Consider the following 25,000-nt stretch of genomic DNA (forward strand, 5'->3'; position numbering starts at 1 on the left):
CGCAGCGGCGCCGCGCCAAAACGCCCCGAGGCAATGATTCGGCTTGATGGACCGATATCACGCGCTCGGAGTCGGCGCGCTGCCGCCGTTCGCCAGAGCGTAGTTTTTTTTTTAATTTGCTTTTCCCTTGCGCCATTGGGTTAAATAGCCTATTCATTAAAATGTTCACATTCAGAATAGGATTGAAAATTACTTACAAAATGTTACAATATATTAGCCAAATGTGTAAAATGTGTATACTTGGAATATCAGGCCTTGTCATTGTTGCGGCAAATGCTATACAGATAGAGGGAAATAGACCTTGCCATCTTATAGAGCAGAAGAAATAGTCGTATACAACACAGGTACAGCTACTGTGGCCTCGTATTCACTGCAAAAGGATGAAATTATCCACTTTTTAACACCACACAGCCACAATTCTTAAAAGTACTATTACTTTTAAAGGGGGGGGTATAGAGGGGCTACCCCCCCCCCCCCTGTTTAGGGAATAAATAGAAGGTAGGAAAGCTTAGGTTTGGATTTTTGGATTTACATGATACCCTGGTTTTGAGATTGTTTAGGAAGGGTTCACACACTTGGTAACAAATACCACAGGCATTGATGAGTACAAAATAATGATTTTCACAAGCACGTATTAATGGATGTACTAAGTGACATGTTGCCGTTTTGAGTTATATGGTCAACATTGATTTAGGAAAATTGTTCCTAGCAAAGTTTAAATGCGTATTAAAAGCACACTACGACTGTCCTCAATTTCATGGTTTTAATTACACCATATAGAATGGTAATATATAATTTTCTTTAAAATGCATGTTTTTCTTATTATTTAACCAAAAAGTATGTGTAAATTTACCTTAGCACAAACTGATAGCTCACAATATCAAGTTTAACGTTACCAAATAGACCTCTTTCAGAATCCAAGCATATGGCAGATAAGGCTTTTATAGTGAAATTGGTTAGGGATCAGTTGTCGATTAAATTACAATATTACCAAGATTCGTGTGGCATTGTGTATGATTTGACCACAGACTAACCGTTACTCTAGCCTTGGGGGCACTCCTGGGGATCTACAGGCATTGCCATATGAACCAAAACTAATTGTGCAAATATTCATGCTATAGATTTAAAAATAGGTCTATCTATTTAATTTCGTTAAACTGTTTGCTGTCTGGGATAACTCGGGGGAAATTAAAAAAAAAAAAAAAAAAAAAAAAAGTGAACCACTTTAGCAATTTACCAATAGGGCACCATACCTGCTAGATGGAGCAAGTTAAATTGTAAATTTAAGTGTAAACCATACTAGGATGCATGTGGCACAGTTTGTTCAATAGCAAAGCAAATTTAATCCCTAAAATGTAAGAAATAACTTGGAGAAAAATGAGAGCATTGCTGACATTAGCCATTGAATGGTGGTCCCATTAGTATGTCTTTGTCTATATATACCATCATGGAAGTATTTGTTTGCATATTTAAGACATTTCACTTAACCTCTTTTCGCCGGTTGAAGAAAATTTTAAACTCTATGCTCTGGAGATTAATGGCAACTAGCCTACTTTAAGTGAAGGAGATCACTACATCAAGCTGAATGCCCTGCTCATCGTGCTTTGGTGTGTCGCTGTGGCATACAGCTGCACTCCATAGATCAATTAGTTTATGGCACCACAAGGCGTGGCCCGGCAGAATTGGGTTAATCAGTTACATTAACCCCTTGGTGATGGGTGTAGAAAACTTTAAAAAAATAATAATAATAATATAAAAGAAAATCTACGCTCTGGCAAACCACGGCAACGCGCTGACTTTGAGCTCAGGAGTTCGGTACATCACCGCCACTGAGCGCTTTGGCACGCCGCGGTAGCATACAGCCGCACGCCACATTTCGAGCGCTTTGTTAACCCCTTCCCGACGGGTCATACCTATGTGAAAACAAACTGCTCGAAATGTGGCTGTACGCCGCGGCGCCATAGTGCTCCGAGGCAGTGATTTGGCTTGATGTACCGAATTCCCGCACTCAAAGTCGGCGCGTTGCCGTGGTTTGTCAGAGCATGGATTTTTTTTTTTTTTTTAAGTTTTCTACACCCGTCGGAAAGGGGTTAAGTAATGAATATATAGAACAGATGAGTATATAATTTTATTCTGTTGGTAATCAAATAGGCTGAATTTAGTAAATTGGGAGCTTCAGTAAGACATCAATTTTTGTTGAAAATACCCAGTGTTTATACAGTATTCAAGTGACAGTGCCATAAATATGAAGAGATAGGTGCATGGAAATGCATTTGGATCTGTTTGTAAGTTTAGATTTGTAGGGAGGTTGTGAAAGACATTCCTAACAAAAACAGGAAGGAATTATGTTGTATTGTACATCATGAATGTTTGTATTAATATATAAATCATAGGAAACTAGTAAGTTATCCAATGATCCTAAATGGTGTGATAAAGATGTCGTCCACTGTAATTTTCTCAGGTACTTAGGCACAAATTAGTCCATTATTACTCCTACCTTCCTTACTGGTTTACTCATTTCCTTGATTGATTGTCTAAAAGAATTTTTAATATTTTAATACCCTTGTGATAAATTTAATGTCAACCATGATTAACAATATCAATAGCATAAAAAAAAATGTATGCCAATTCATGGAATTGGGAAATCAGGCAGTTGCTAGGTCAATAAAATTGACACAATAAAAGACTACATAAACCAAGGGCTGATTGGTTGAAACTAGAATCCCTCTATATAGTTTCTTTGTGTATATACTCATTTGTTTCTTGAGTGTCTTGCATTCCATTACCCTTAGACATGATATCACTTGTATTGCTGTTGTATTCAGAAGTTCTTTATTTATAACCAGTTTACAGTTCATTCCAAACTTTTTCTTTGATCGTTTCTTTCATTGCAACAAGTGCACTTGTGCATGTGACTTAATTTGGCACAGAAAAATGGTTATGTATCTGTACATTACAAATACGAAATGTAGGTCCTTTGGCATCCACAATTTCTGCACAAACTTTGCTACAGTCTTGGATATTGCACATAGACAACTCTTGTGCAATAAATAATTGCCAGTATAAAAACTGTCAACTTGTGTAATAGAAAGCTGTTATATCCAACATCTTTCATTATAAAAACTTGTTTTGGTTTCCAGATCCACCATGGCTCCCAAGAGAAATAACATTATTCCTAATGGTCACTTCCACAAGGACTGGCAGCGCTATGTCCGCACATGGTTCACCCAGCCTGCCCGCAAGCACAGGCGCCGTGTCAAGAGGCAGGAGAAGGCCCGCCGTATTGCACCAAGACCTCTTGGCAAGCTGAAGCCTATTGTCCGATGCCCCACTTCCAAGTAAGACCTCTTAAAAAAATTTCCATTTTAAGCATCATTTTAATGTTAGCAACTAGAACTTGTCGACTTATTTATATTATGTATATTTTTACTATATATTTGAACTATATCTTATTCTATTACAGATACAACATTAAGCAGCGTCTTGGCAAGGGATTCACTCTTGAAGAAATTAAGGTGAGATCTGCTCAATATTTTTACATTTTTTTCTCTTATTGCTCTGCCTATTTCTTAATACAATGTTGATTGTTTTTAAATTATTTTTTTTCTTCGTTATTGATTTATGTAACTCTTTGGTACCAGCTTTGTACAATTTATTGAGTTTATTGTACTAATTTTGTATACACAGCATCACAATCGGTTGGTTGCCAAGGAACTACTTGTAAAACAACCTGATTTTGCTTGTCAACCCCATTTCATGACTTTTTAATGTAACAAATTTTGTTCATTACTTTATTACTAATTGTGTAAACAAAATAAGTAAAACAAAGCCATAGTGGACAATGTGTCTATATGCTCTCATAGAAGTAACAGGTTATAGAAGGCCTATACTTGCATGTATTTAATGATGTTGCAAATTTCTCTAGGCTGCTGGCCTGTGCAAGCGTTATGCTCAGACCATCGGCATTGCAGTTGACCATCGCCGTGTGAACAAGTCTGTTGGAGCTCTGCAAAGGAATGTACAGAGGCTCAAGGAGTACAAGAGCAAGTTGATCCTCTTCCCACGCAAGACCACGAAGCCCAAGAAGACCGATGCTTCAGTAAGTTGTGAAAACTGGTTTTACTTTTGTTTTAGCTCCTCTCCATATATTAATCATGTATAATTAACTGCTTAGATTTCATTCTCTGTTCTCCTAATGCCTATCTTTTTATTTTCCAGCCTGAGGAGATGGCAATGGCACAGCAACTTAAGGGAGTGGTAATGCCTTACGTTGAAACCCAGAAGGGTGAGAAGGCCATGAAGGTTACCGCGAAAGCCAAGAGGTTTGCTGCCTATGGCGCTCTGCGAAGGGTAGGTACAGAGTAATTTTTTTATTAGATTATTTAGAACCAATGGAAAAGTAATCTCGTGCAAACTTTTAAATATCCAGTTGGTTATTTGTTCATGTTTTCCCACAGGAACGCACCATGGCACGCAACTGGGGTATCCGTGCCAAGAAGGCCAAGGAAGCCGCAGAGGATGCTGCTGTTATTGGCAAGAAGTAAAATGTACCATTTTAGTAAACCAAGGAAAAAATACATCTTTTTATTATCCTTATCATACTAAGCAAATATGGATTAAATTAGTTGCATGGCTTTATATCCCAACATTTTCAACTTCAGGTACCCATTTATAACTTTTCCTATAACCCTAAGGTTTGCAAAATACCTGTTGAATTGAGCAGGTTTAATAAAATGAAATGTAACAAGTAGCCATATTGTGAATAATACATTTCACAGAAGGACCTCTTCAAATGTAAAACTTAGCTTGTGTAACCCCAGTCTGCAAACAAATATAATTTTTTAAGTTAAAATTTAAGGGAAATGACTGAATTTCAAACAAAGATGGAAATCATGTTTGAAAATGTCAAATTACTCAAGACTAGAGAAATGTAACCTGAAAAATGTTTTTATTGTATAGTTCTACTTTGGTTACTTCCTCTAGGTAGGAAAACATCAACTTGGAATGATCACACAGTCAGGATAAAGGTAAGTCATTAAGTGAGATTAATTTTGCAAATGGAAAATGACACTTCTTTGACAAAGTGTGCTAGCCCACATCGTGTTTTACCTATCTTTCCAGGATTTCTGTTGTGGAGTCATAGCTTACGAAGAATGTGGTGGATTATATAAAGATACAAGAAAAAGGATAGCAATGCATTTTCAACAAAACTGGTAAAGAATTTTGTATTTTTCAGGTCCAGTGCTTATAGTAGTAGTTTGTGTAGGAACAATGCTGTGAATATTTTGATATTTAAATATTTTTTAACCCAATGCTGCCGGGGGGAAAGAAAAATATGGGGAACACGCTGTGCCTATTTTCTATATTTTTTTTTTTTTTTTTTGTGAAATGTCTGCCCATAGATGGCTCTGCTAGTGCTTAGCCACAAAGGAGTCAATTAGTAGACCGTGACCGTACCTGATTTGAATTGGCGGGAAAAACGTATGTTTTACTAGTGCTATTAATATTAATGGTGTTATGATTATTTTAAACATTATAATTATTATAATGTTTTTTAATATTAATAACAGCAAAATAAGATAACGTAAAATATTTTGTAAATCAAAGAAAAGGGTGAACGGGACGAGACTGGCAGTACTCGTAACTGGCTTGTTGGTGACGTAGTACAAGTATAGCCATCTATGTGTAAAAACAACCAAACAAGTACTCAGTGGGCTTAGCACGTACGTATACGTCATACCCGCCGGCATGGGGTTAAACATGCTATTTATAACCAAATAAAAATTTGTTTCTTGTAAATGAATCTAGAGCATGGACAACTATTTTACTTTGTCTGGGACTTTGTTGTAAGCAAAGTACTAGTAAATAAATTGGAACTACTGGAAATGGCAAGGTAGACCTACACTTCAGAAATCTACTTATGCTTAGCTGTCATCAGTAATGAGCAAGAGGAATGTGACATGTCAGTCATGCAGTAAAAGACATTTTTTTCAGCAATCTGACAGTTTTTTTAAAAGTATATTTTTATATACCCAAAAACTCCTAACCATAACTTTTAGCAATGCATCTGATGTTAGTCACTGTAATATGTTTTAAAAGTCCAAAATAAAAGTAGAGTATTATCTGTCGGTATCGGTGTGCTGTGTGGTGCATAGGTAGCATTCTCTTCTTGCAACTTGGCTGGCTTGTGTTCAAACACAATACTGCCCATTTCTTACACATGGGGTAATTTAGAAGCAAATATCACATGAAGAATAATCATTGTAACAAATAATTATTATTTCCTGCCTGGAGAAAGTTGGTAGCTTTTCATTGCTCTTGATTCTAATCGGCATTCATTTTGATTTTTGATTTTTACATTGATTCAGCTTATTCACTTGCCTTCAGCCTTCAAAGGGGTAATCTAGTTTATAATTTGTATTCATTCAAATTCCTTACCAAATGGTTTTTGAATGTGTCGATCAGAAAGTCTAAAGTAAATGGGATCTAGTATATTTACAAGGTCCTGTGCAGGATGAAAATGGGAACAAGGTCCTGTGCAGGATGAAAATGGGAACAAGGTCCTGTGCAGGATGAAAATGGGAACCTCAAACAACCCACTACTAAATTAAGCTAACCCAATGTTTTTTTTTTTTTTTTTTTTTTTTTTTTCCCTGAGAGTAGTATTTTGACTAAAAGAACTAACTTTTGAGTTAAACTTTTACAGATAACTTGTATGAATAGGAGAGCATATTGAACATGAAAATCAACATATTAGCATAAGGTCAGTATTATTTGTATTTTTTAGATGTATAATTTTTTTTTTTTTTTTTTTTTTTTGTGGTGTAGCCTTGGGATTGATTTTTATCAATTCTCGCTCTCTCTCACCTGCTTATCCCATTCCTTGAATGGGATAAGCAGGTGAGAGCAGGTAGTATTTAACACCTTGGTGACAAAGTGTTGTAAAGCCATGTGTATTATGTGCATTTTCTGAATAATATGTTGATTGTGTGATGATAGCTATACCGCCCCAGTCTGAAAGTCTGATGATGGTTATCCCTGAAAGAAAAACTTGACAAAAATGTAAATATAAAAAAATTACACCAAATTTACAGTTTGTATTTTTACAGATGAAATTTACAATTGTGATAAGGAAAGGAGGGAGAAGTTTTATAGGTTAGTCTCTCTTTATTATTGAATGGGCTAAGCCTACATGGTCTTGCATGTTTACCTCATTCCTTGAGTTTTTGGGCAAGATAATTACTGCTAATATTATACAGATTGTAAAAGAATGTTAGTGTTTATGATAATAGTAATAAAAAAATTAAGGAATGGGATAAGCAGGTGAGATTGGATTGTGTATATAGCCTTGGTGACAGTGTTATTTAGCCATTTAGGCCTCAAATGTGCAAGAACAGTTTTGAACAATTAGTGAATTTAAATATATACAGGCACCTCTGGTGTCAATGTGATGATTGATATACCGCCCCAGTCTGAAAGTCTGATGATGGTTGACTCTGAATTCAAATGATTGCCTAAAAAGATAAGCAAGAATTAAGCACGTTTAATGATAAATTTATAATTCTTTTACAGGTCAACCCATGAGAGATAAGCCTTAGATAATGGTATTAGAGATCTGTATGCATCCCTGACTCCGGTGATTTCTGAGAACCGTCCTACCGTTCGGAGCAGAAGCCCACTACATGTAACATACCTTCCCGCTTGATGTGTTTGAGCGTCGTGTAGCTGTACCCAGCAGATCAAGCAGTTTATGATGGTTATACAAGTGGCCCAGCAGTAATGGGTTAATGGAGTGCATACTGAACATGAAATTCAGGTCTGCAGGTTAGTATTACTTTATTTTATTTTTATTTTTTTATTTATTATTATTATTTTTATTTTTTTTTTTTTTTAGCTTGTTGCAAGTCACCAACGCATCAGTTACTAGGCTTATGTAATCACCTATAAATTCTTTCTCTCATTCTCTCTCTCTCACCATATGTATGGGGGGATGCATGTGTAGAAAATTAATTTGAGAAGTACAGTGGACACTACAATGACACGAGAGATTATTATGAGATTATTATGTGATGATTTATATACCGCCCCAGTCTGAAAGTCTGATGATGGTATTCTCTGAATTCAAATTATTGCCTGAAAAGTGGATCTAAAAAGATCTTAAATAAGCAAGAATTGAGCATATTTACTAATACATTTTTCATTCTCTAACAGGTCAACCTATAAGATGGTATTAGAAATCTCTGTATCCCTGACTCCGGTGATTTTTGACAACTGTCCTACCGTTCGGAGCAGGAGCCCTACTACGTGTAACGTACCTTCCCGCTTGATGTGTTTGAGCGTGTAGCTGTACCCAGCAGATCAAGCAATTTATGATGGTTTTACAAGTGAGCCAGCAGTAATGGGTTAACAGAGTGCATACTGAACATAAAATTCAGGTCTGCAGGTTTGTATTACTTGTTATTGTTTTTTTTTTTTTTTTTTTAGTTATTTTATTTATTATTATTTTTTTTTTTTTTAGCTTGTTGCAAGTCGCCAACACATCAGTTACTAGGCTTATCTGATCACCTTTTAATTTTACTTAGAATTAGTACTGTTATTAGAAATGTTCTTATGAATCGAGGAATGAGGTAAAAGGGGGGGATCAGAGAGCCAAGTAAATGACCTCTTAGTGACTTGGTTCCCTTGATGCCTCCTATCCTCCCCCTCCCCCCCTCTCTCTCTCTCTCTCTCTCTCTCTCTCTCTCTCTCTCTCTCTCTCTCTCTCTCTCTCTCTCTCTCTCTCTCTCTCTGTGTATAGTGGGGTACATGTGTAGAAAATTAATTTGAGAAGCACATTGGACACTACAATGACACGAGAGATTATTATGTGATGATTGATATACCGCCCCAGTCTGAAAGTCTGATGAAGGTATTCTCTGAATTGAGATAATTTCCTATAAAGTGGATCTAAAAAGGTAAGCTAGAATTGAGCATATTTAATAATAGTTTTCATTCTTTTACAGCTCAACCCAAGGAGTGAAAGGAAAACATACTGAACATGAAAATGATGTCTGCAGGTCAGTTTCACTTAGTGTCTTAGTTGATCACCTTTTAGTTTTACTTACAATTGATAAGAGCAATAGAGATAGCTTTGTTTTAGTTCTGTTTCTCCTCACTAAAATATTTGGCAAACAATGGTCTTGTTCTGGCTCCCCATATTCCTCAAATAGCATGCCTAGCAAATGGGTCTTGCATTTGGATAAAGCTATTGGAGCATTGTTTTGAGGGCAATGACAATTGACTTGCATAAGTTAGTATCATTTGCTTTGGTTGGCCATATCAATTTTTAGAACAAACAGCATTGAGGGATATTTCAATATTGTATCCTTTAGTATTCCTGTGGCAGAGGGTAGTATCTCCATTCCCATTGCTCCTCATTCCATTATATAGTGAATTAATATATTGTATTGCCCCAGTCAAGAATGTAAAATAGTACTTAGCCAGAAAGCAGATGTCTGAGAATTGAGCATATTATTTTTTCATTTTTTACTCCTGTCCATTGGCAGAAATGATTATCATGTGATGATAACTTTGGCCATTGTCTGATCTAAAAGTATTACACAATATACCATTATCACTAGCTAGCATGCACCACAGGGATTCTCTCTCTCATTTTCTCTCTCTCTCTCATTTTCTCTCTCTCTCTCATTTTCTCTCTCTCTCTCATTTTCTCTCTCTCTCTCATTTTCTCTCTCTCTCTCATTTTCTCTCTCTCTCTCATTTTCTCTCTCTCTCTCATTTTCTCTCTCTCTCATTTTCTCTCTCTCTCTCTCTCATTTTCTCTCTCTCTCTCTCTCATTTTCTCTCTCTCTCTCTCTCTCATTTTCTCTCTCTCTCTCTCTCATTTTCTCTCTCTCTCTCTCTCATTTTCTCTCTCTCTCTCTCATTTTCTCTCTCTCATTTTCTCTCTCTCATTTTCTCTCTCTCTCTCTCTCTCTCATTTTCTCTCTCTCTCTCATTTTCTCTCTCTCTCTCTCTCTCTCTCATTTTCTCTCTCTCTCTCTCTCTCTCTCATTTTCTCTCTCTCTCTCTCTCTCTCTCATTTTCTCTCTCTCTCTCTCTCTCTCTCTCTCTCTCTCATTTTCTCTCTCTCTCTCTCTCTCTCTCTCTCATTTTCTCTCTCTCTCTCTCTCTCTCTCATTTTCTCTCTCTCTCTCTCTCTCATTTTCTCTCTCTCTCTCTCTCTCTCTCATTTTCTCTCTCTCTCTCTCTCTCTCTCATTTTCTCTCTCTCTCTCTCTCTCTCATTTTCTCTCTCTCTCTCTCTCTCTCTCATTTTCTCTCTCTCTCTCTCTCTCTCATTTTCTCTCTCTCTCTCTCTCATTTTCTCTCTCTCTCATTTTCTCTCTCTCTCTCATTTTCTCTCTCTCTCTCTCATTTTCTCTCTCTCTCTCATTTTCTCTCTCTCTCTCTCATTTTCTCTCTCTCTCTCTCATTTTCTCTCTCTCTCTCTCATTTTCTCTCTCTCTCTCTCTCATTTTCTCTCTCTCTCTCTCTCATTTTCTCTCTCTCTCTCTCTCATTTTCTCTCTCTCTCTCTCTCATTTTCTCTCTCTCTCTCTCTCTCTCTCTCTCTCTCTCTCATTTTCTCTCTCTCTCTCTCTCTCTCTCTCTCTCATTTTCTCTCTCTCTCTCTCTCTCTCTCTCTCTCATTTTCTCTCTCTCTCTCTCTCTCTCTCTCTCTCATTTTCTCTCTCTCTCTCTCTCTCTCTCTCTCATTTTCTCTCTCTCTCTCTCTCTCTCTCATTTTCTCTCTCTCTCTCTCTCTCTCATTTTCTCTCTCTCTCTCTCTCATTTTCTCTCTCTCTCTCTCTCATTTTCTCTCTCTCTCTCATTTTCTCTCTCTCTCTCTCATTTTCTCTCTCTCTCTCTCTCATTTTCTCTCTCTCTCTCTCTCTCATTTTCTCTCTCTCTCTCTCTCTCATTTTCTCTCTCTCTCTCTCTCTCATTTTCTCTCTCTCTCTCTCTCATTTTCTCTCTCTCTCTCTCTCTCATTTTCTCTCTCTCTCTCTCTCTCTCATTTTCTCTCTCTCTCTCTCTCTCTCTTTTTCTCTCTCTCTCTCTCATTTTCTCTCTCTCTCTCTCTCTCATTTTCTCTCTCTCTCTCTCTCTCATTTTCTCTCTCTCTCTCTCTCTCATTTTCTCTCTCTCTCTCTCTCTCATTTTCTCTCTCTCTCTCTCTCTCATTTTCTCTCTCTCTCTCTCTCTCATTTTCTCTCTCTCTCTCTCTCTCTCTCTCTCTCATTTTCTCTCTCTCTCTCTCTTTCTCATTTTCTCTCTCATTCTCTCACTCATTCTCTCTCTCTGTGAATGGGGGGGTACATGAGTAGAAAATTAATTTGAGAAGCACAGTGGACACTACAATGACACGAGATTATTATGTGATGATTTGTATACCGCCCCAGTCTGAAAGTCTGATGATGGTTGACTCTGAATTCAAATTATTGCCTAAAAAGATTAGCAAGAATTAAGCATTTTTAATGATAAATTTTTAATTCTTTTACAGGTCAACCCATGAGAGTTAAAACCCTTGGATGATGGTATTAGAAATCGCCTATGCATCACTGACTCAGGCGATTTCTGACAACCATCCTACCGTTTGGAGCAGGAGCCCACTACGTGTAACGTACCTTCCTGCTTGACATGCTATAGGATGTAGCTATACCCAGCAGATCAAGCAATTTATGATGGGTATACAAGTGGCCCAGCAGTAATGGGTTAATGGAGTGCAAACTGAACATGAAATTCAGGTCTGCAGGTTAGTATTAGTTAGTTATTGTTAGTGTGTTTTTGTTTTCGTTTCTTTTCTTTTAGATTGTTGCAAGTAACCAACGTATCAGTTACTAGGCTTACGTAATCACCTTTAAATTCTTTCTCTCACTCTCTTTCTCATTCTCTCTCTTTCTCATTCTCTCTCTTTCTCATTCTCTCTCTTTCTCATTCTCTCTCTTTCTCATTCTCTCTCTTTCTCTCTCATTCACACACTCACCATGTGTATGGGAGGGTGCATGAGTAGAAAATTTGAGAAGCACAGTAGACACTACAATGGCATCAGTGATTATTATGTGATGATTTATATACCGCCCCAGTCTGAAAGTCTGATGATGGTTGACTCTGAATTCAAATGATTGCCTAAAAAGATTAGCAAGAATTAAGCATTTTTAATGATAAATTTTTAATTCTTTTACAGGTCAACCCATGAGAGTTAACCTTTGGATGATGGTATTAGAAATCGCCTATGCATCACTGACTCAGGCGATTTCTGACAACCATCCTACCGTTTGGAGCAGGAGCCCACTACGTGTAACGTACCTTCCTGCTTGACATGCTATAGTGTGTAGCTATACCCAGCAGATCAAGCAGTTTATGATGGGTATACAAGTGGCCCAGCAGTAATGGGTTAATGGAGTGCAACCTGAACATGAAATTCAGGTCTGCAGGTTAGTATTAGTTATTGTTATTGTGTTTTTTTTTTGTTTTCTTTTTTTTTTTTTTAGATTGTTGCAAGTAACCAACGTATCAGTTACTAGGCTTATGTAATCATCTTTAAATTCTTTCTCTCTCTTTCTCTTTTTCTCATTCTCTCTCTCTCATTCTCTCTTTCTCTTTCTTTCTCTTCTCTTTCTCTCTCTCATTCTCTCTCTCTCTCTCTCTCTCTCTCATTCTCTCTCTCTCTCTTTCTCTCTCTCTCATTCTCTCTCTCTCTCTCTTTCTCTCTCTCTCTCTTTCTCTCTCTCTCTCATTCTCTCTCTCTCTCTCATTCTCTCTCTCTCTCTCTTTCTCTCTCTCTCTCTCTCTCTCATTCTCTCTCTCTCTCTCATTCTCTCTCTCTCTCTCTCTCTCTCATTCTCTCATTCTCTCTCTCATTCTCTCTCTCTCTCTCTCTCTCTCATTGTAATGACACTGTGGTGCAGTATCTTCCCAGCGTTATTCCACCAGTGTCATGTACCGTACTGTGGTGGTCTTTATCCTCTCTCACTCGTTTGTGTGGTACTCTTGAAGTGAAGTGAAAGTTGTTGCTGTTTCCAAGCTTTTATTTGCACGGGAATATGGTAGGTGGTGTACAGAGGACAGGCGTGGCAGAGACGCCCATGGAGGAGCGAGGCCTCTTGCCACGCCCGCGAGACGAAGCGGTCTTAGCGAGAGCTTGAGGTGTTGCCTGAGCCGATGCTGAGGGCAGAGTGATTTCGGCTCTCTAAGATTTTGAGGGGTTCACAAAATATTCGTTTAACATAAGGATATGGCAACATAGATTTGGTGGGAAATGTCAGTACAGAGTTTCTGCTTTATGGCAGTGTAGGGGTCCTGTGGTCACATGTTGGGTCAGGGACACTGGATATGACTAAACAATTAAATCATGAACATTCGATAACTACAATATCAATAACAATAATGATTACAAACATAGTGATTGAGAATAAGGAATTTTTAACAAACATTTTGAGTATAATCAAGATAATAGTGCGCTTGTAGTTATAAGGTATTTAACAATAAGGTTCGGAATCGCTTGCTCTGGGGGCACTTCACTGTTGTCGTTACTTTCTGGGCGTAGGTCAAAACTCGGCACAGGCAATTTCCAGTAGGGTCTTGGGTACCGTGGGAGTCGAGGGGAAAGGCCATTAAACTCGTCGGTAAGGGTGGGAATGGCTCGCTTTGGGCATGTTCATGAAGTTTGGTTCTGGACGCAGGTCAATGTTGGTATAGGCGATAACCAGCAGGGTCTTGGGCACCAGGGGAGGGGAACGAGGGTATGAAGAGGGAGTAGGCCATTAAACTCATTCTCTGTGTATGGGGGGGTACATGAGTAGAAAATTAATTTGAGAAGCACAGTAGACACTACAATGACACGAGATTATTATGTGATGATTTGTATACCGCCCCAGTCTGAAAGTCTGATGATGGTTGACTCTGAATTCAAATTATTGCCTAAAAAGATTAGCAAGAATTAAGCATTTTTAATGATAAATTTTTAATTCTTTTGGAGCAGGAGCCCACTACGTGTAACGTACCTTCCTGCTTGACATGCTATAGGATGTAGCTATACCCAGTAGATCAAGCAGTTTATGATGGGTATACAAGTGGCCCAGCAGTAATGGGTTAATGGAGTGCAAACTGAACATGAAATTCAGGTCTGCAGGTTAGTATTAGTTAGTTATTGTTAGTGTGTTTTTGTTTTCGTTTCTTTTCTTTTAGATTGTTGCAAGTAACCAACGTATCAGTTACTAGGCTTACGTAATCACCTTTAAATTCTTTCTCTCATTCTCTCTTTCTCGTTCTCTCTTTCTCGTTCTCTCTTTCTCGTTCTCTCTTTCTCGTTCTCTCTTTCTCGTTCTCTCTTTCTCGTTCTCTCTCTCTCATTCTCTCTCTCTCTCTCTCATTCTCTCTCTCTCTCTCTCATTCTCTCTCTCATTCTCTCTCTCTCTCTCTCATTCTCTTTCTCTCTCTCATTCTCTTTCTCTCTCTCATTCTCTCTCTCATTCTCTCTCTCATTCTCTCTCTCTCACACTCACACTCACACACTCACCATGTGTATGGGGGGGTGCATGAGTAGAAAATTTGAGAAGCACAGTGGACACTACAATGGCATCAGTGATTATTATGTGATGATTTATATACCGCCCCAGTCTGAAAGTCTGATGAAGGTATTCTCTGAATTCAAATTATTGCCTGAAAAGTGGATCAGAAAAGATAAGCAAGAATTGAGCATGTTTGATAATAGTTTTCATTCTTTTACAGGTCAACCCGTGAGAGTTAACCCTTAGCCGTGGGGTGGCATGTACATACATGCCATAGCATTCCTGGACTATATTCTGGGTGGCATGTGTATATAAACACCATTGTGCACCAATCCCGTTCTCCAGGGGCATGTATGGTCATGCCACACATGCTAGGGTGATATCACGAGCCCCTGGCAGCAGGGCCTAGGCCACAACCCAGGGGAGAGGGCTTTGCGTATCGTGGAATCCCCTGATGGTGTTGGGTTAAAGGAGAGCATACCAACAATGCAAATCAGGTCTACAGGTCAGTATCACTTGTGTTTAGTCTTGACCATCTTTTAATATCACTTATGATTAGTTCTGTTATTTTTATGAGAATAGCAATAGAAATAATTTTATGAATCAATGAATGGGATAATCAGAGTGGCATGTAAATGACTTTAGTGACGAAGTTCCTTTGAAGCCCCCCCAACCCCACCCCCCCTCTTTCTCCCTCTCCCTCTCCCTCTCCCTCTCTTTGTGTATGGGGGGGGTACCTGAGTAGAAAATTAATTTGAGAAGCACTGTGGACACTCCAATGGCACGAGAGATTATTATGTGATGATTGATATACCGCCCCAGTCTGAAAGTCTGATGAAGGTATTCTCTGAATTAAGATAATTTCCTATAAAGTGGATCTAAAAAGGTAAGCTAGAATTGAGCATATTTAATAATAGTTTTCATTCTTTTACAGCTCAACCCAAGGAGTGAAAGGAAAACATACTGAACATAAAAATGATGTCTGCAGGTCAGTTTCACTTAGTGTCTTAGTTGATCACCTTTTATTTTTACTTACAATTGATAAGAGCAATAGAGATAGCTATGTTTTAGTTCTGTTTCTCACTAAAATATCTGGCTCCCCCATTTCCTCAAATAGCATGCCTAGCAAATGGGTCTTGCATTTGGATAAAGCTATTGGAGCATTGTTTTGAGGGCAATGACAATTGACTTGCATAAGTTAGTATCATTTGCTTTGGTTGGCCATATCAATTTTTAGAACAAACAGCATTGAGGGATATTTCAATATTGTATCCTTTAGTATTCCTGTGGCAGAGGGTAGTATCTCCATTCCCATTGCTCCTCATTCCATTATATAGTGAATTAATATATTGTATTGCCCCAGTCAAGAATGTAAAATAGTACTTAGCCAGAAAGCAGATGTCTGAGAATTGAGCATATTATTTTTTCATTTTTTACTCCTCCTGTCCATTGGCAGAAATGTTTATCATGTGATGATAACTTTGGCCATTGTCTGATCTAAAAGTATTACACAATATACCATTATCACTAGCTAGCATGCACCACAGGCATTCTCTCTCTCATTTTCTCTCTCTCTCTCATTTTCTCTCTCTCTCTCATTTTCTCTCTCTCTCATTTTCTCTCTCTCTCTCTCTCATTTTCTCTCTCTCTCTCTCTCTCATTTTCTCTCTCTCTCTCTCTCTCATTTTCTCTCTCTCTCTCTCTCATTTTCTCTCTCTCTCTCTCATTTTCTCTCTCTCTCTCTCTCATTTTCTCTCTCTCTCTCATTTTCTCTCTCTCTCTCTCTCTCTCATTTTCTCTCTCTCTCTCTCTCTCTCTCTCTCATTTTCTCTCTCTCTCTCTCTCTCATTTTCTCTCTCTCACTCTCTCATTTTCTCTCTCATTCTCTCACACACACACTCACCATGTGGATGGGTGGTGCATGAGTAGAAAATTTGAGAAGCACAGTGGACACTACAATGGCATCAGTGATTATTATGTGATGATTTATATACCGCCCCAGTCTGAAAGTCTGATGATGATTGATTCTGAATTCAAATTATTGCCTAAAAGTTTAGCAAGAAAATAAGCATTTTTAATGATAAATTTTTAATTCTTTTACAGGTCAACCCATGAGAGTTAAACCCTTGCCATGGTGGTATTAGAAATCGCCTATGCATTCCTGACTTTCAGGGGATTTCTATACAACCTTTTCTACCGTTCTGTTTGGGGCATGAGCATGCCCACTGAGGGTGTATACGTACCTTCACTGACTGCATAGCGGTAGCTACCACAACCCAGGCGAGAGGCTTTGGCGTATCGTGGAATCCCCTGAGTGTTGGGTTAAATGGAGAGCAAACAACAATGCAAATCAGGTCTACAGGTCAGTATACTTGTGTTTAGTCTTGACATCTGTTATTTATGATTAGTTCTGTTATTTTTTTGAGATAGCAATAAAATAGATTTATGATCAATGAATGGGATAACAGAGTGGCAGTAAATGACTTAGTGACGAAGTTCCTTTGAAGCCCCCCCAACCCCACCCCCCCTCTTTCTCCCTCTCCCTCTCCCTCTCCCTCTTTGTGTATGGGGGGGGTACCTGAGTAGAAAATTAATTTGAGAAGCACTGTGGACACTCCAATGGCACGAGAGATTATTATGTGATGATTGATATACCGCCCCAGTCTGAAAGTCTGATGAAGGTATTCTCTGAATTGAGATAATTTCCTATAAAGTGGATCTAAAAAGGTAAGCTAGAATTGAGCATATTTAATAATAGTTTTCATTCTTTTACAGCTCAACCCAAGGAGTGAAAGGAAAACATACTGAACATAAAAATGATGTCTGCAGGTCAGTTTCACTTAGTGTCTTAGTTGATCACCTTTTATTTTTACTTACAATTGATAAGAGCAATAGAGATAGCTATGTTTTAGTTCTGTTTCTCACTAAAATATCTGGCTCCCCCATTTCCTCAAATAGCATGCCTAGCAAATGGGTCTTGCATTTGGATAAAGCTATTGGAGCATTGTTTTGAGGGCAATGACAATTGACTTGCATAAGTTAGTATCATTTGCTTTGGTTGGCCATATCAATTTTTAGAACAAACAGCATTGAGGGATATTTCAATATTGTATCCTTTAGTATTCCTGTGGCAGAGGGTAGTATCTCCATTCCCATTGCTCCTCATTCCATTATATAGTGAATTAATATATTGTATTGCCCCAGTCAAGAATGTAAAATAGTACTTAGCCAGAAAGCAGATGTCTGAGAATTGAGCATATTATTTTTTCATTTTTTACTCCTGTCCATTGGCAGAAATGATTATCATGTGATGATAACTTTGGCCATTGTCTGATCTAAAAGTATTACACAATATACCATTATCACTAGCTAGCATGCACCACAGGGATTCTCTCTCTCATTTTCTCTCTCTCTCTCATTTTCTCTCTCTCTCTCATTTTCTCTCTCTCTCATTTTCTCTCTCTCTCTCTCTCATTTTCTCTCTCTCTCTCTCTCTCATTTTCTCTCTCTCTCTCTCTCATTTTCTCTCTCTCTCTCTCTCATTTTCTCTCTCTCTCTCTCATTTTCTCTCTCTCTCTCTCTCATTTTCTCTCTCTCTCTCATTTTCTCTCTCTCTCTCTCTCTCTCATTTTCTCTCTCTCTCTCTCTCTCTCTCTCTCATTTTCTCTCTCTCTCTCTCTCTCATTTTCTCTCTCTCACTCTCTCATTTTCTCTCTCATTCTCTCACACACACACTCACCATGTGGATGGGTGGTGCATGAGTAGAAAATTTGAGAAGCACAGTGGACACTACAATGGCATCAGTGATTATTATGTGATGATTTATATACCGCCCCAGTCTGAAAGTCTGATGATGATTGATTCTGAATTCAAATTATTGCCTAAAAAGATTAGCAAGAAATAAGCATTTTTAATGATAAATTTTTAATTCTTTTACAGGTCAACCCATGAGAGTTAAAACCCTTGCATGATGGTATTAGAAATCGCCTATGCATCACTGACTCAGGCGATTTCTGACAACCATCCTACCGTTTGGAGCAGGAGCCCACTACGTGTAACGTACCTTCCCACTTGACATGCTATAGCGTGTAGCTATACCCAGCAGATCAAGCAATTTATGATGGGTATACAAGTGGCCCAGCAGTAATGGGTTAATGGAGTGCAAACTGAACATGAAATTCAGGTCTGCAGGTCAGTATTACTTAGTTAATGTTATTGTGTTTTTCTTTTCTTTTCTTTTCTTTTAGATTGTTGCAAGTCACCAACATATCAGTAACTAGGCTTACATGATCACCTTTTAATTCTCTCTCTTTCTCTCTCTCTTTGTGTATAGGGGGGTACATGAGTAGAAAATTAATTTGAGAAGCACAGTGGACACTCCAATGGCACGAGAGATTATTATGTGATGATTGATATACCGCCCCAGTCTGAAAGTCTGATGAAGGTATTCTCTGAATTAAGATAATTTCCTATAAAGTGGATCTAAAAAGGTAAGCTAGAATTGAGCATATTTAATAATAGTTTTCATTCTTTTACAGCTCAACCCAAGGAGTGAAAGGAAAACATACTGAACATGAAAATGTCTGCAGGTCAGTTTCACTTAGTGTCTTAGTTGATCACCTTTTAGTTTTACTTACAATTGATAAGAGCAATAGAGATAGCTTTGTTTTAGTTCTGTTTCTCCTCACTAAAATATCTGGCTCCCCAGATTCCTCAAATAGCATGCCTAGCAAATGGGTCTTGCATTCAGATAAAGCTATTGGAGCATTGATTTGAGGGCAACAACAATTGACTTGCATAAGTTAGTATCATTTGTTTTGGTTGGTTGTATTATTTTTAGAACAAACAGCATTGAGGGATATCTCAAGATTGTATCCTTTAGTACTCTTGTGGCAGAGGGTAGTATTTCCATTCCCATTGCTCCTCATTCCATTATATAGTGAATTGAAATATTGTATTATCCCAGTCAAGAATGTGAAGAATTTTTTTCAAAATAGTACTTTGCCAGAAGTCGGAGAATTGAGCATATTATTTTTTCATTTTTTACTCCTCCTGTCCATTGGCAGAAATGTTTATCATGTGATGATAACTTTGGCCATTGTCTGATCTAAAAGTATTTCACAATGTACCATTATCCCTAGCTAGCATGCTAGGCTATGATTTATTAAATGTATTTAGGTAGAAGTATGGAGTAGACCTAAGCACAGGGCAGTAAACATATGCATTTGGCACAATTGAAAACCCAGAAGCACTAAATTCATAAAATCTCGCTTGTTTAACTTGTTCATTAACCCAATGGCGCCGGGTATAGAAAATTAAAAAAAAACTCTACACTCTGGCGAACGGCGGCAGCGCGCCGACTCTGAGCGCGTGAATTCGGTACATCAAGCCGAATCATTGCCTCGGGGCGTTTTGGCGTGGCGCCGCTGCGGACAGCCACACGCCTCACATCGGGCGTATTGTTATGACAGTGATAGCCATGACCCGTCACCATTGGGTTAACTTTCCATCAAATTTTTAACATATCAATAAAACTCATTTTCAAAAAAATATTCAAGGAATGGGGTAACTGGGCAAGGGTACATGAAGAGAAAATTGATTTGAGAAGCACAGTGGACACTACAATGGCATCAGTGATTATTATGTGATGATTTATATACCGCCCCAGTCTGAAAGTCTGATGAAGGTATTCTCTGAATTCAAATTATTGCCTGAAAAGTGGATCAGAAAAGATAAGCAAGAATTGAGCATGTTTGATAATACATTTTTCATTCTCTAACAGGTCAACCTATGAGATGGTATTAGAAATCGCCTATGCATCACTGACTCAGGCGATTTCTGACAACCGTCCTACCGTTCAGGAGCAGGAGCCCACTACGTGTAACGTACCTTCCCGCTTGACATGCTATAGTGTGTAGCTATACCCAGCAGATCAAGCAGTTTATGATGGTTATACAAGTGGCCCAGCAGTTATGCGTTAATGGAGTGCATACTGAACATGAAATTCAGGTCTGCAGGTTAGTATTACTTGTTATTGTTTGTTTTTTATTTATTTATTTATCTTTTTTTTTTTTTTTTTTTTTTTTTTTTTTTTTTTTTTTTTTAGCTTGGTGCAAGTCACCGATGCATCAGTTAATAGGCTTACCTGATCACCTTTTAATTTTACTTAGAATTAGTGCTGTTATTAGAAATGATCTTATGAATAGAGGAATGAGGTAAACGAGGGGATCAGAGAGCCAAGTAAATGACATTCTAGTGACTTGGTGTTCCCTTGATGCCTCCTAACCTACCTCTCTCTCTCTCTCTCTCTATTTCTCTCTCTCTCTCTATTTTCTCTCTCTCTTCTCTCTCTCTATTTTCTCTCTCTCTCTCTCTCTATTTTCTCTCTCTCTCTCTCTCTATTTTCTCTCTCTCTCTCTCTCTATTTTCTCTCTCTCTCTCTCTCTCTCTATTTTCTCTCTCTCTCTCTCTCTCTCTATTTTCTCTCTCTCTCTCTCTCTCTCTCTATTTTCTCTCTCTCTCTCTCTCTCTCTATTTTCTCTCTCTCTCTCTCTCTCTCTATTTTCTCTCTCTCTCTCTCTCTCTCTCTATTTTCTCTCTCTCTCTCTCTCTCTCTATTTTCTCTCTCTCTCTCTCTCTCTCTATTTTCTCTCTCTCTCTCTCTCTCTCTATTTTCTCTCTCTCTCTCTCTCTCTCTATTTTCTCTCTCTCTCTCTCTCTCTCTATTTTCTCTCTCTCTCTCTCTCTCTCTCTATTTTCTCTCTCTCTCTCTCTCTATTTTCTCTCTCTCTCTCTCTCTCTCTCTATTTTCTCTCTCTCTCTCTCTCTCTCTCTTCTCTCTCTCTCTCTCTCTCTCTATTTTCTCTCTCTCTCTCTCTCTCTCTATTCTCTCTCTCTCTCTCTCTCTATTCTCTCTCTCTCTCTCTCTCTATTTTCTCTCTCTCTCTCTCTCTCTATTTTCTCTCTCTCTCTCTCTCTCTATTTTCTCTCTCTCTCTCTCTCTCTCTCTCTCTCTCTCTCTCTCTATTTTCTCTCTCTCTCTCTCTCTCTCTCTATTTTCTCTCTCTCTCTCTCTCTCTCTATTTTCTCTCTATTTTCTCTCTCTCTCTATTTTCTCTCTCTCTCTCTCTCTCTCTATTTTCTCTCTCTATTTTCTCTCTCTCTCTATTTTCTCTCTCTATTTTCTCTCTCTCTCTATTTTCTCTCTCTCTCTCTCTCTCTCTCTCTCTCTCTCTCTCTCTCTCTCTCTCTCTCTCTCTATTTTCTCTCTCTCTCTCTCTCTCTCTCTCTCTCTATTTTCTCTCTCTCTCTCTCTCTATTTTCTCTCTCTCTCTCTCTCTATTTTCTCTCTCTCTCTCTCTCTCTCTCTCTCTCTCTATTTTCTCTCTCTCTCTCTCTCTCTCTCTCTCTCTCTCTCTCTCTCTCTCTCTATTTTCTCTCTCTCTCTCTCTCTCTATTTTCTCTCTCTCTCTCTCTCTCTCTCTCTCTATTTTCTCTCTCTCTCTCTCTCTCTCTCTATTTTCTCTCTCTCTCTCTCTCTCTCTCTCTCTCTCTCTATTTTCTCTCTCTATTTTCTCTCTCTATTTTCTCTCTCTATTTTCTCTCTCTATTTTCTCTCTCTATTTTCTCTCTCTATTTTCTCTCTCTATTTTCTCTCTCTATTTTCTCTCTCTATTTTCTCTCTCTATTTTCTCTCTCTGTGTATAGTGGGGTACATGTGTAGAAAATTAATTTGAGAAGAACAGTGGACACTCCAATGGCACGAGAGATTATTATGTGATGATTGATATACCGCCCCAGTCTGAAAGTCTGATGAAGGTATTCTCTGAATTAAGATAATTTCCTATAAAGTGGATCTAAAAAGGTAAGCTAGAATTGAGCATATTTAATAATAGTTTTCATTCTTTTACAGCTCAACCCAAGGAGTGAAAGGAAAATACTGAACATGAAAATGTCTGCAGGTCAGTTTCACTTAGTGTCTTAGTTGATCACCTTTTAGTTTTACTTACAATTGATAAGAGCAATAGAGATAGCTATGTTTTAGTTCTGTTTCTCCTCACTAAAATATCTGGCTCCCCCAGATTCCTCAAATAGCATGCCTAGCAAATGGGTCTTGCATTTGGATAAAGCTATTGGAGCATTGATTTGAGGGCAACAACAATTGACTTGCATAAGTTAGTATCATTTGTTTTGGTTGGTTGTATTATTTTTAGAACAAACAGCATTGAGGGATATTTCAATATTGTATCCTTTAGTATTCCTGTGGCAGAGGGTAGGATCTCCATTCCCATTGCTCCTCATTCCATTATATAGTGAATTAATATATTGTATTGCCCCAGTCAAGAATGTAAAATAGTACTTAGCCAGAAAGCAGATGTCTGAGAATTGAGCATATTATTTTTTCATTTTTTACTCCTCCTGTCCATTGGCAGACATGTTTATCATGTGATGATAGCTTTGGCCATTGTCTGATCTAAAAGTATTTCACAATATACCATTATCACTAGCTAGCATCAGTGATTATTAAGTGATGATTTATATACCGCCCCAGTCTGAAAGTCTGATGAAGGTATTCTCTGAATTCAAATTATTGCCTGAAAAGTGGATCAGAAAAGATAAGCAAGAATTGAGCATGTTTGATAATAGTTTTCATTCTTTTACAGGTCAACCCGTGAGAGTTAACCCTTAGCCGTGGGGTGGCATGTACATACATGCCATAGCATTCCTGGACTATATTCTGGGTGGCATGTGTATATAAACACCATTGTGCACCAATCCCGTTCTCCAGGGGCATGTATGGTCATGCCACACATGCTAGGGTGATATCACGAGCCCCTGGCAGCAGGGCCTAGGCCACAACCCAGGGGAGAGGGCTTTGCGTATCGTGGAATCCCCTGATGGTGTTGGGTTAAAGGAGAGCATACCAACAATGCAAATCAGGTCTACAGGTCAGTATCTCTCTCCTTCTTTGCCCACAAAAAAATTAACAGGATTTGGGGAAATAAGTCATGATCTGACTCCCCAAATTCCTCAAAAAGTAAGCCTAGACCTGGCTATGAATTAGGTCTTGCACTCAGATAATTCTAGAGGAGAATTGGTTTGAGGGCAACAGTAATTGACTTGCATAGGTTAGTATCATTTGCTTTGGTTGGTTGTATCTTTTTTTTTAGAACAAACAGCATTGAGGGGGATTTAAAGATTGAATCCTTTTATGCTCCCATGGTCGAGGGTAGTATCTCCATTCCCATTGCTCCTCATTCTATTATATAATGAATTAATATTGTATTAATGAAAAATCATTTATTTTCTTTACAAAATTGTACTTTGCCAAAAGGCAGATGTCTGAGAATTGAGTATGTTCAATTGTACATTTTTCATTATTTTTTACTCCATTGATATCAATGTTTAGTATGTGATGATCTATATACCGCCCCAGTCTGAATGTCTGATGATGGTATAATATCTGAACGAAATACTCTCCAGAAGTGTTTCTAAAACGTATCATCTTATTAATTTTGTTTTTTGTTTTTGCAGGTTAAACCTAGAAGTGAGAGGGAGTGCAATGAGAGTGGACTTCCACAGGTTAGTATTTGTTTGAAATTTCTTGGACATCTCTACAAACATTAGCATTTAGAAAATTAAGTAACCTCGAATAGCTTTGCATGTGAAGGGTTCACCACATTTAGCATTTCTCTTCATTCTCTTTTATTATGAATTGATATAGTGTACCATCCCAATCTGAAGACCCCCCACCCCCTGACAATAGTGCGAATTAAGCCATCTATTTGTAAATAGTGTAAAACTACAGTTGTCATTTCATGTATACGTGCATCAAGAGGTTAATATGATGATTTATATACCGCCCCAGTCTGAAAGTCTGATGATGGTTATTGCTGAAAGAAATTCTTGCTAATAATGTAGGGTTAAAAGATTTAAACCTTATTTATATTTTTTCTTCTTGCAGATAAAGCCAGTAATGTGATAGTGGAACAGCAATGGACTAGAATAGGTCAGTGTCACTTCTATATTGTTAGGCTACATCACTTTCTTTTGACCAGTTTAAAGCTTTATCATCTGGAAATTTTAAAAACATTTGGTAGCAGTGTAAGAGTTGGATCTCTTTCTTGTTTGTATGTAGACACACACACACACACACACACACACACACACACACACACACACACACACACCAGCATGAATATGATGATATATATACCGCCCCAGTCTGAAAGTCTGATGATGGTATTATCTCTGAAAGAGAGACTTTCCTGAAACTTGTTTAAAATTTTCTAAATATATATATAATTACACATTTTTCATTCTTGCAGGTGAACCCATCAGAGTGCATACTGATCCTGAGAATTGGTAGTTTTGCATGAGGTCAGTATTATTAAATAAATTCAATATAGTGGTCATTACACACAAACAAGCACAGTTGGCATTAGTA

General features: G+C 38.0%; 1 protein-coding gene, 1 long non-coding RNA gene and 14 other non-coding genes across 17 annotated transcripts in view; all 16 read left to right on the top strand.

The window, feature by feature from the left end:
* Positions 1–4,575, top strand: part of LOC125042697 (60S ribosomal protein L13-like) — a 27,796-nt gene extending 23,221 nt beyond the window's left edge. For both annotated transcript variants that reach the window (XM_047638515.1, XM_047638523.1), the window contains exons 2-6: positions 3,141–3,338; positions 3,464–3,515; positions 3,926–4,099; positions 4,219–4,350; positions 4,458–4,575. In XM_047638515.1, coding sequence (XP_047494471.1) covers positions 3,141–3,338; positions 3,464–3,515; positions 3,926–4,099; positions 4,219–4,350; positions 4,458–4,544 — 643 coding nt within the window. In that variant the 3' untranslated portion in view covers positions 4,545–4,575. The remainder of the gene's footprint in view (positions 1–3,140; positions 3,339–3,463; positions 3,516–3,925; positions 4,100–4,218; positions 4,351–4,457) is intronic.
* A 483-nt stretch (positions 4,576–5,058) lies between these two features.
* Positions 5,059–25,000, top strand: part of LOC125042712 — a 23,593-nt gene continuing 3,651 nt past the window's right edge. The window contains exons 1-19 of the long non-coding RNA XR_007116373.1: positions 5,059–5,213; positions 6,707–6,763; positions 7,110–7,155; positions 7,573–7,824; positions 8,212–8,443; positions 9,003–9,056; positions 11,544–11,795; positions 12,228–12,477; positions 14,025–14,174; positions 14,774–15,058; positions 17,329–17,382; positions 18,493–18,744; positions 19,092–19,142; positions 20,336–20,570; positions 22,466–22,514; positions 23,217–23,501; positions 24,088–24,135; positions 24,518–24,562; positions 24,882–24,933. This is a non-coding gene — a long non-coding RNA (uncharacterized LOC125042712). The remainder of the gene's footprint in view (positions 5,214–6,706; positions 6,764–7,109; positions 7,156–7,572; positions 7,825–8,211; positions 8,444–9,002; positions 9,057–11,543; positions 11,796–12,227; positions 12,478–14,024; positions 14,175–14,773; positions 15,059–17,328; positions 17,383–18,492; positions 18,745–19,091; positions 19,143–20,335; positions 20,571–22,465; positions 22,515–23,216; positions 23,502–24,087; positions 24,136–24,517; positions 24,563–24,881; positions 24,934–25,000) is intronic.
* LOC125045824 lies at positions 8,060–8,123 on the top strand. The gene has a single exon (XR_007116600.1). It is a non-coding gene; the product is annotated as a small nucleolar RNA SNORD31 (small nucleolar RNA).
* LOC125045806 lies at positions 8,859–8,925 on the top strand. The gene has a single exon (XR_007116595.1). It is a non-coding gene; the product is annotated as a small nucleolar RNA SNORD31 (small nucleolar RNA).
* LOC125045829 lies at positions 11,412–11,475 on the top strand. Its single transcript, XR_007116601.1, has one exon. It is a non-coding gene; the product is annotated as a small nucleolar RNA SNORD31 (small nucleolar RNA).
* LOC125045835 lies at positions 12,096–12,159 on the top strand. The gene has a single exon (XR_007116604.1). It is a non-coding gene; the product is annotated as a small nucleolar RNA SNORD31 (small nucleolar RNA).
* On the top strand, positions 13,890–13,953 carry LOC125045831. Its single transcript, XR_007116602.1, has one exon. It is a non-coding gene; the product is annotated as a small nucleolar RNA SNORD31 (small nucleolar RNA).
* Positions 14,631–14,694, top strand: LOC125045816. The gene has a single exon (XR_007116597.1). It is a non-coding gene; the product is annotated as a small nucleolar RNA SNORD31 (small nucleolar RNA).
* Positions 15,344–15,410, top strand: LOC125045856. Its single transcript, XR_007116610.1, has one exon. It is a non-coding gene; the product is annotated as a small nucleolar RNA SNORD31 (small nucleolar RNA).
* LOC125045838 lies at positions 16,525–16,588 on the top strand. The gene has a single exon (XR_007116605.1). It is a non-coding gene; the product is annotated as a small nucleolar RNA SNORD31 (small nucleolar RNA).
* Positions 17,185–17,251, top strand: LOC125045808. The gene has a single exon (XR_007116596.1). It is a non-coding gene; the product is annotated as a small nucleolar RNA SNORD31 (small nucleolar RNA).
* Positions 18,361–18,424, top strand: LOC125045842. The gene has a single exon (XR_007116607.1). It is a non-coding gene; the product is annotated as a small nucleolar RNA SNORD31 (small nucleolar RNA).
* On the top strand, positions 18,948–19,014 carry LOC125045859. Its single transcript, XR_007116612.1, has one exon. It is a non-coding gene; the product is annotated as a small nucleolar RNA SNORD31 (small nucleolar RNA).
* Positions 20,191–20,254, top strand: LOC125045821. The gene has a single exon (XR_007116599.1). It is a non-coding gene; the product is annotated as a small nucleolar RNA SNORD31 (small nucleolar RNA).
* On the top strand, positions 22,322–22,388 carry LOC125045863. Its single transcript, XR_007116613.1, has one exon. It is a non-coding gene; the product is annotated as a small nucleolar RNA SNORD31 (small nucleolar RNA).
* On the top strand, positions 23,074–23,137 carry LOC125045847. Its single transcript, XR_007116608.1, has one exon. It is a non-coding gene; the product is annotated as a small nucleolar RNA SNORD31 (small nucleolar RNA).

The sequence above is a fragment of the Penaeus chinensis genome, chromosome 3 (assembly GCF_019202785.1).
Source record: "Penaeus chinensis breed Huanghai No. 1 chromosome 3, ASM1920278v2, whole genome shotgun sequence".
Taxonomy (NCBI): Eukaryota; Metazoa; Arthropoda; class Malacostraca; order Decapoda; family Penaeidae; genus Penaeus; species Penaeus chinensis.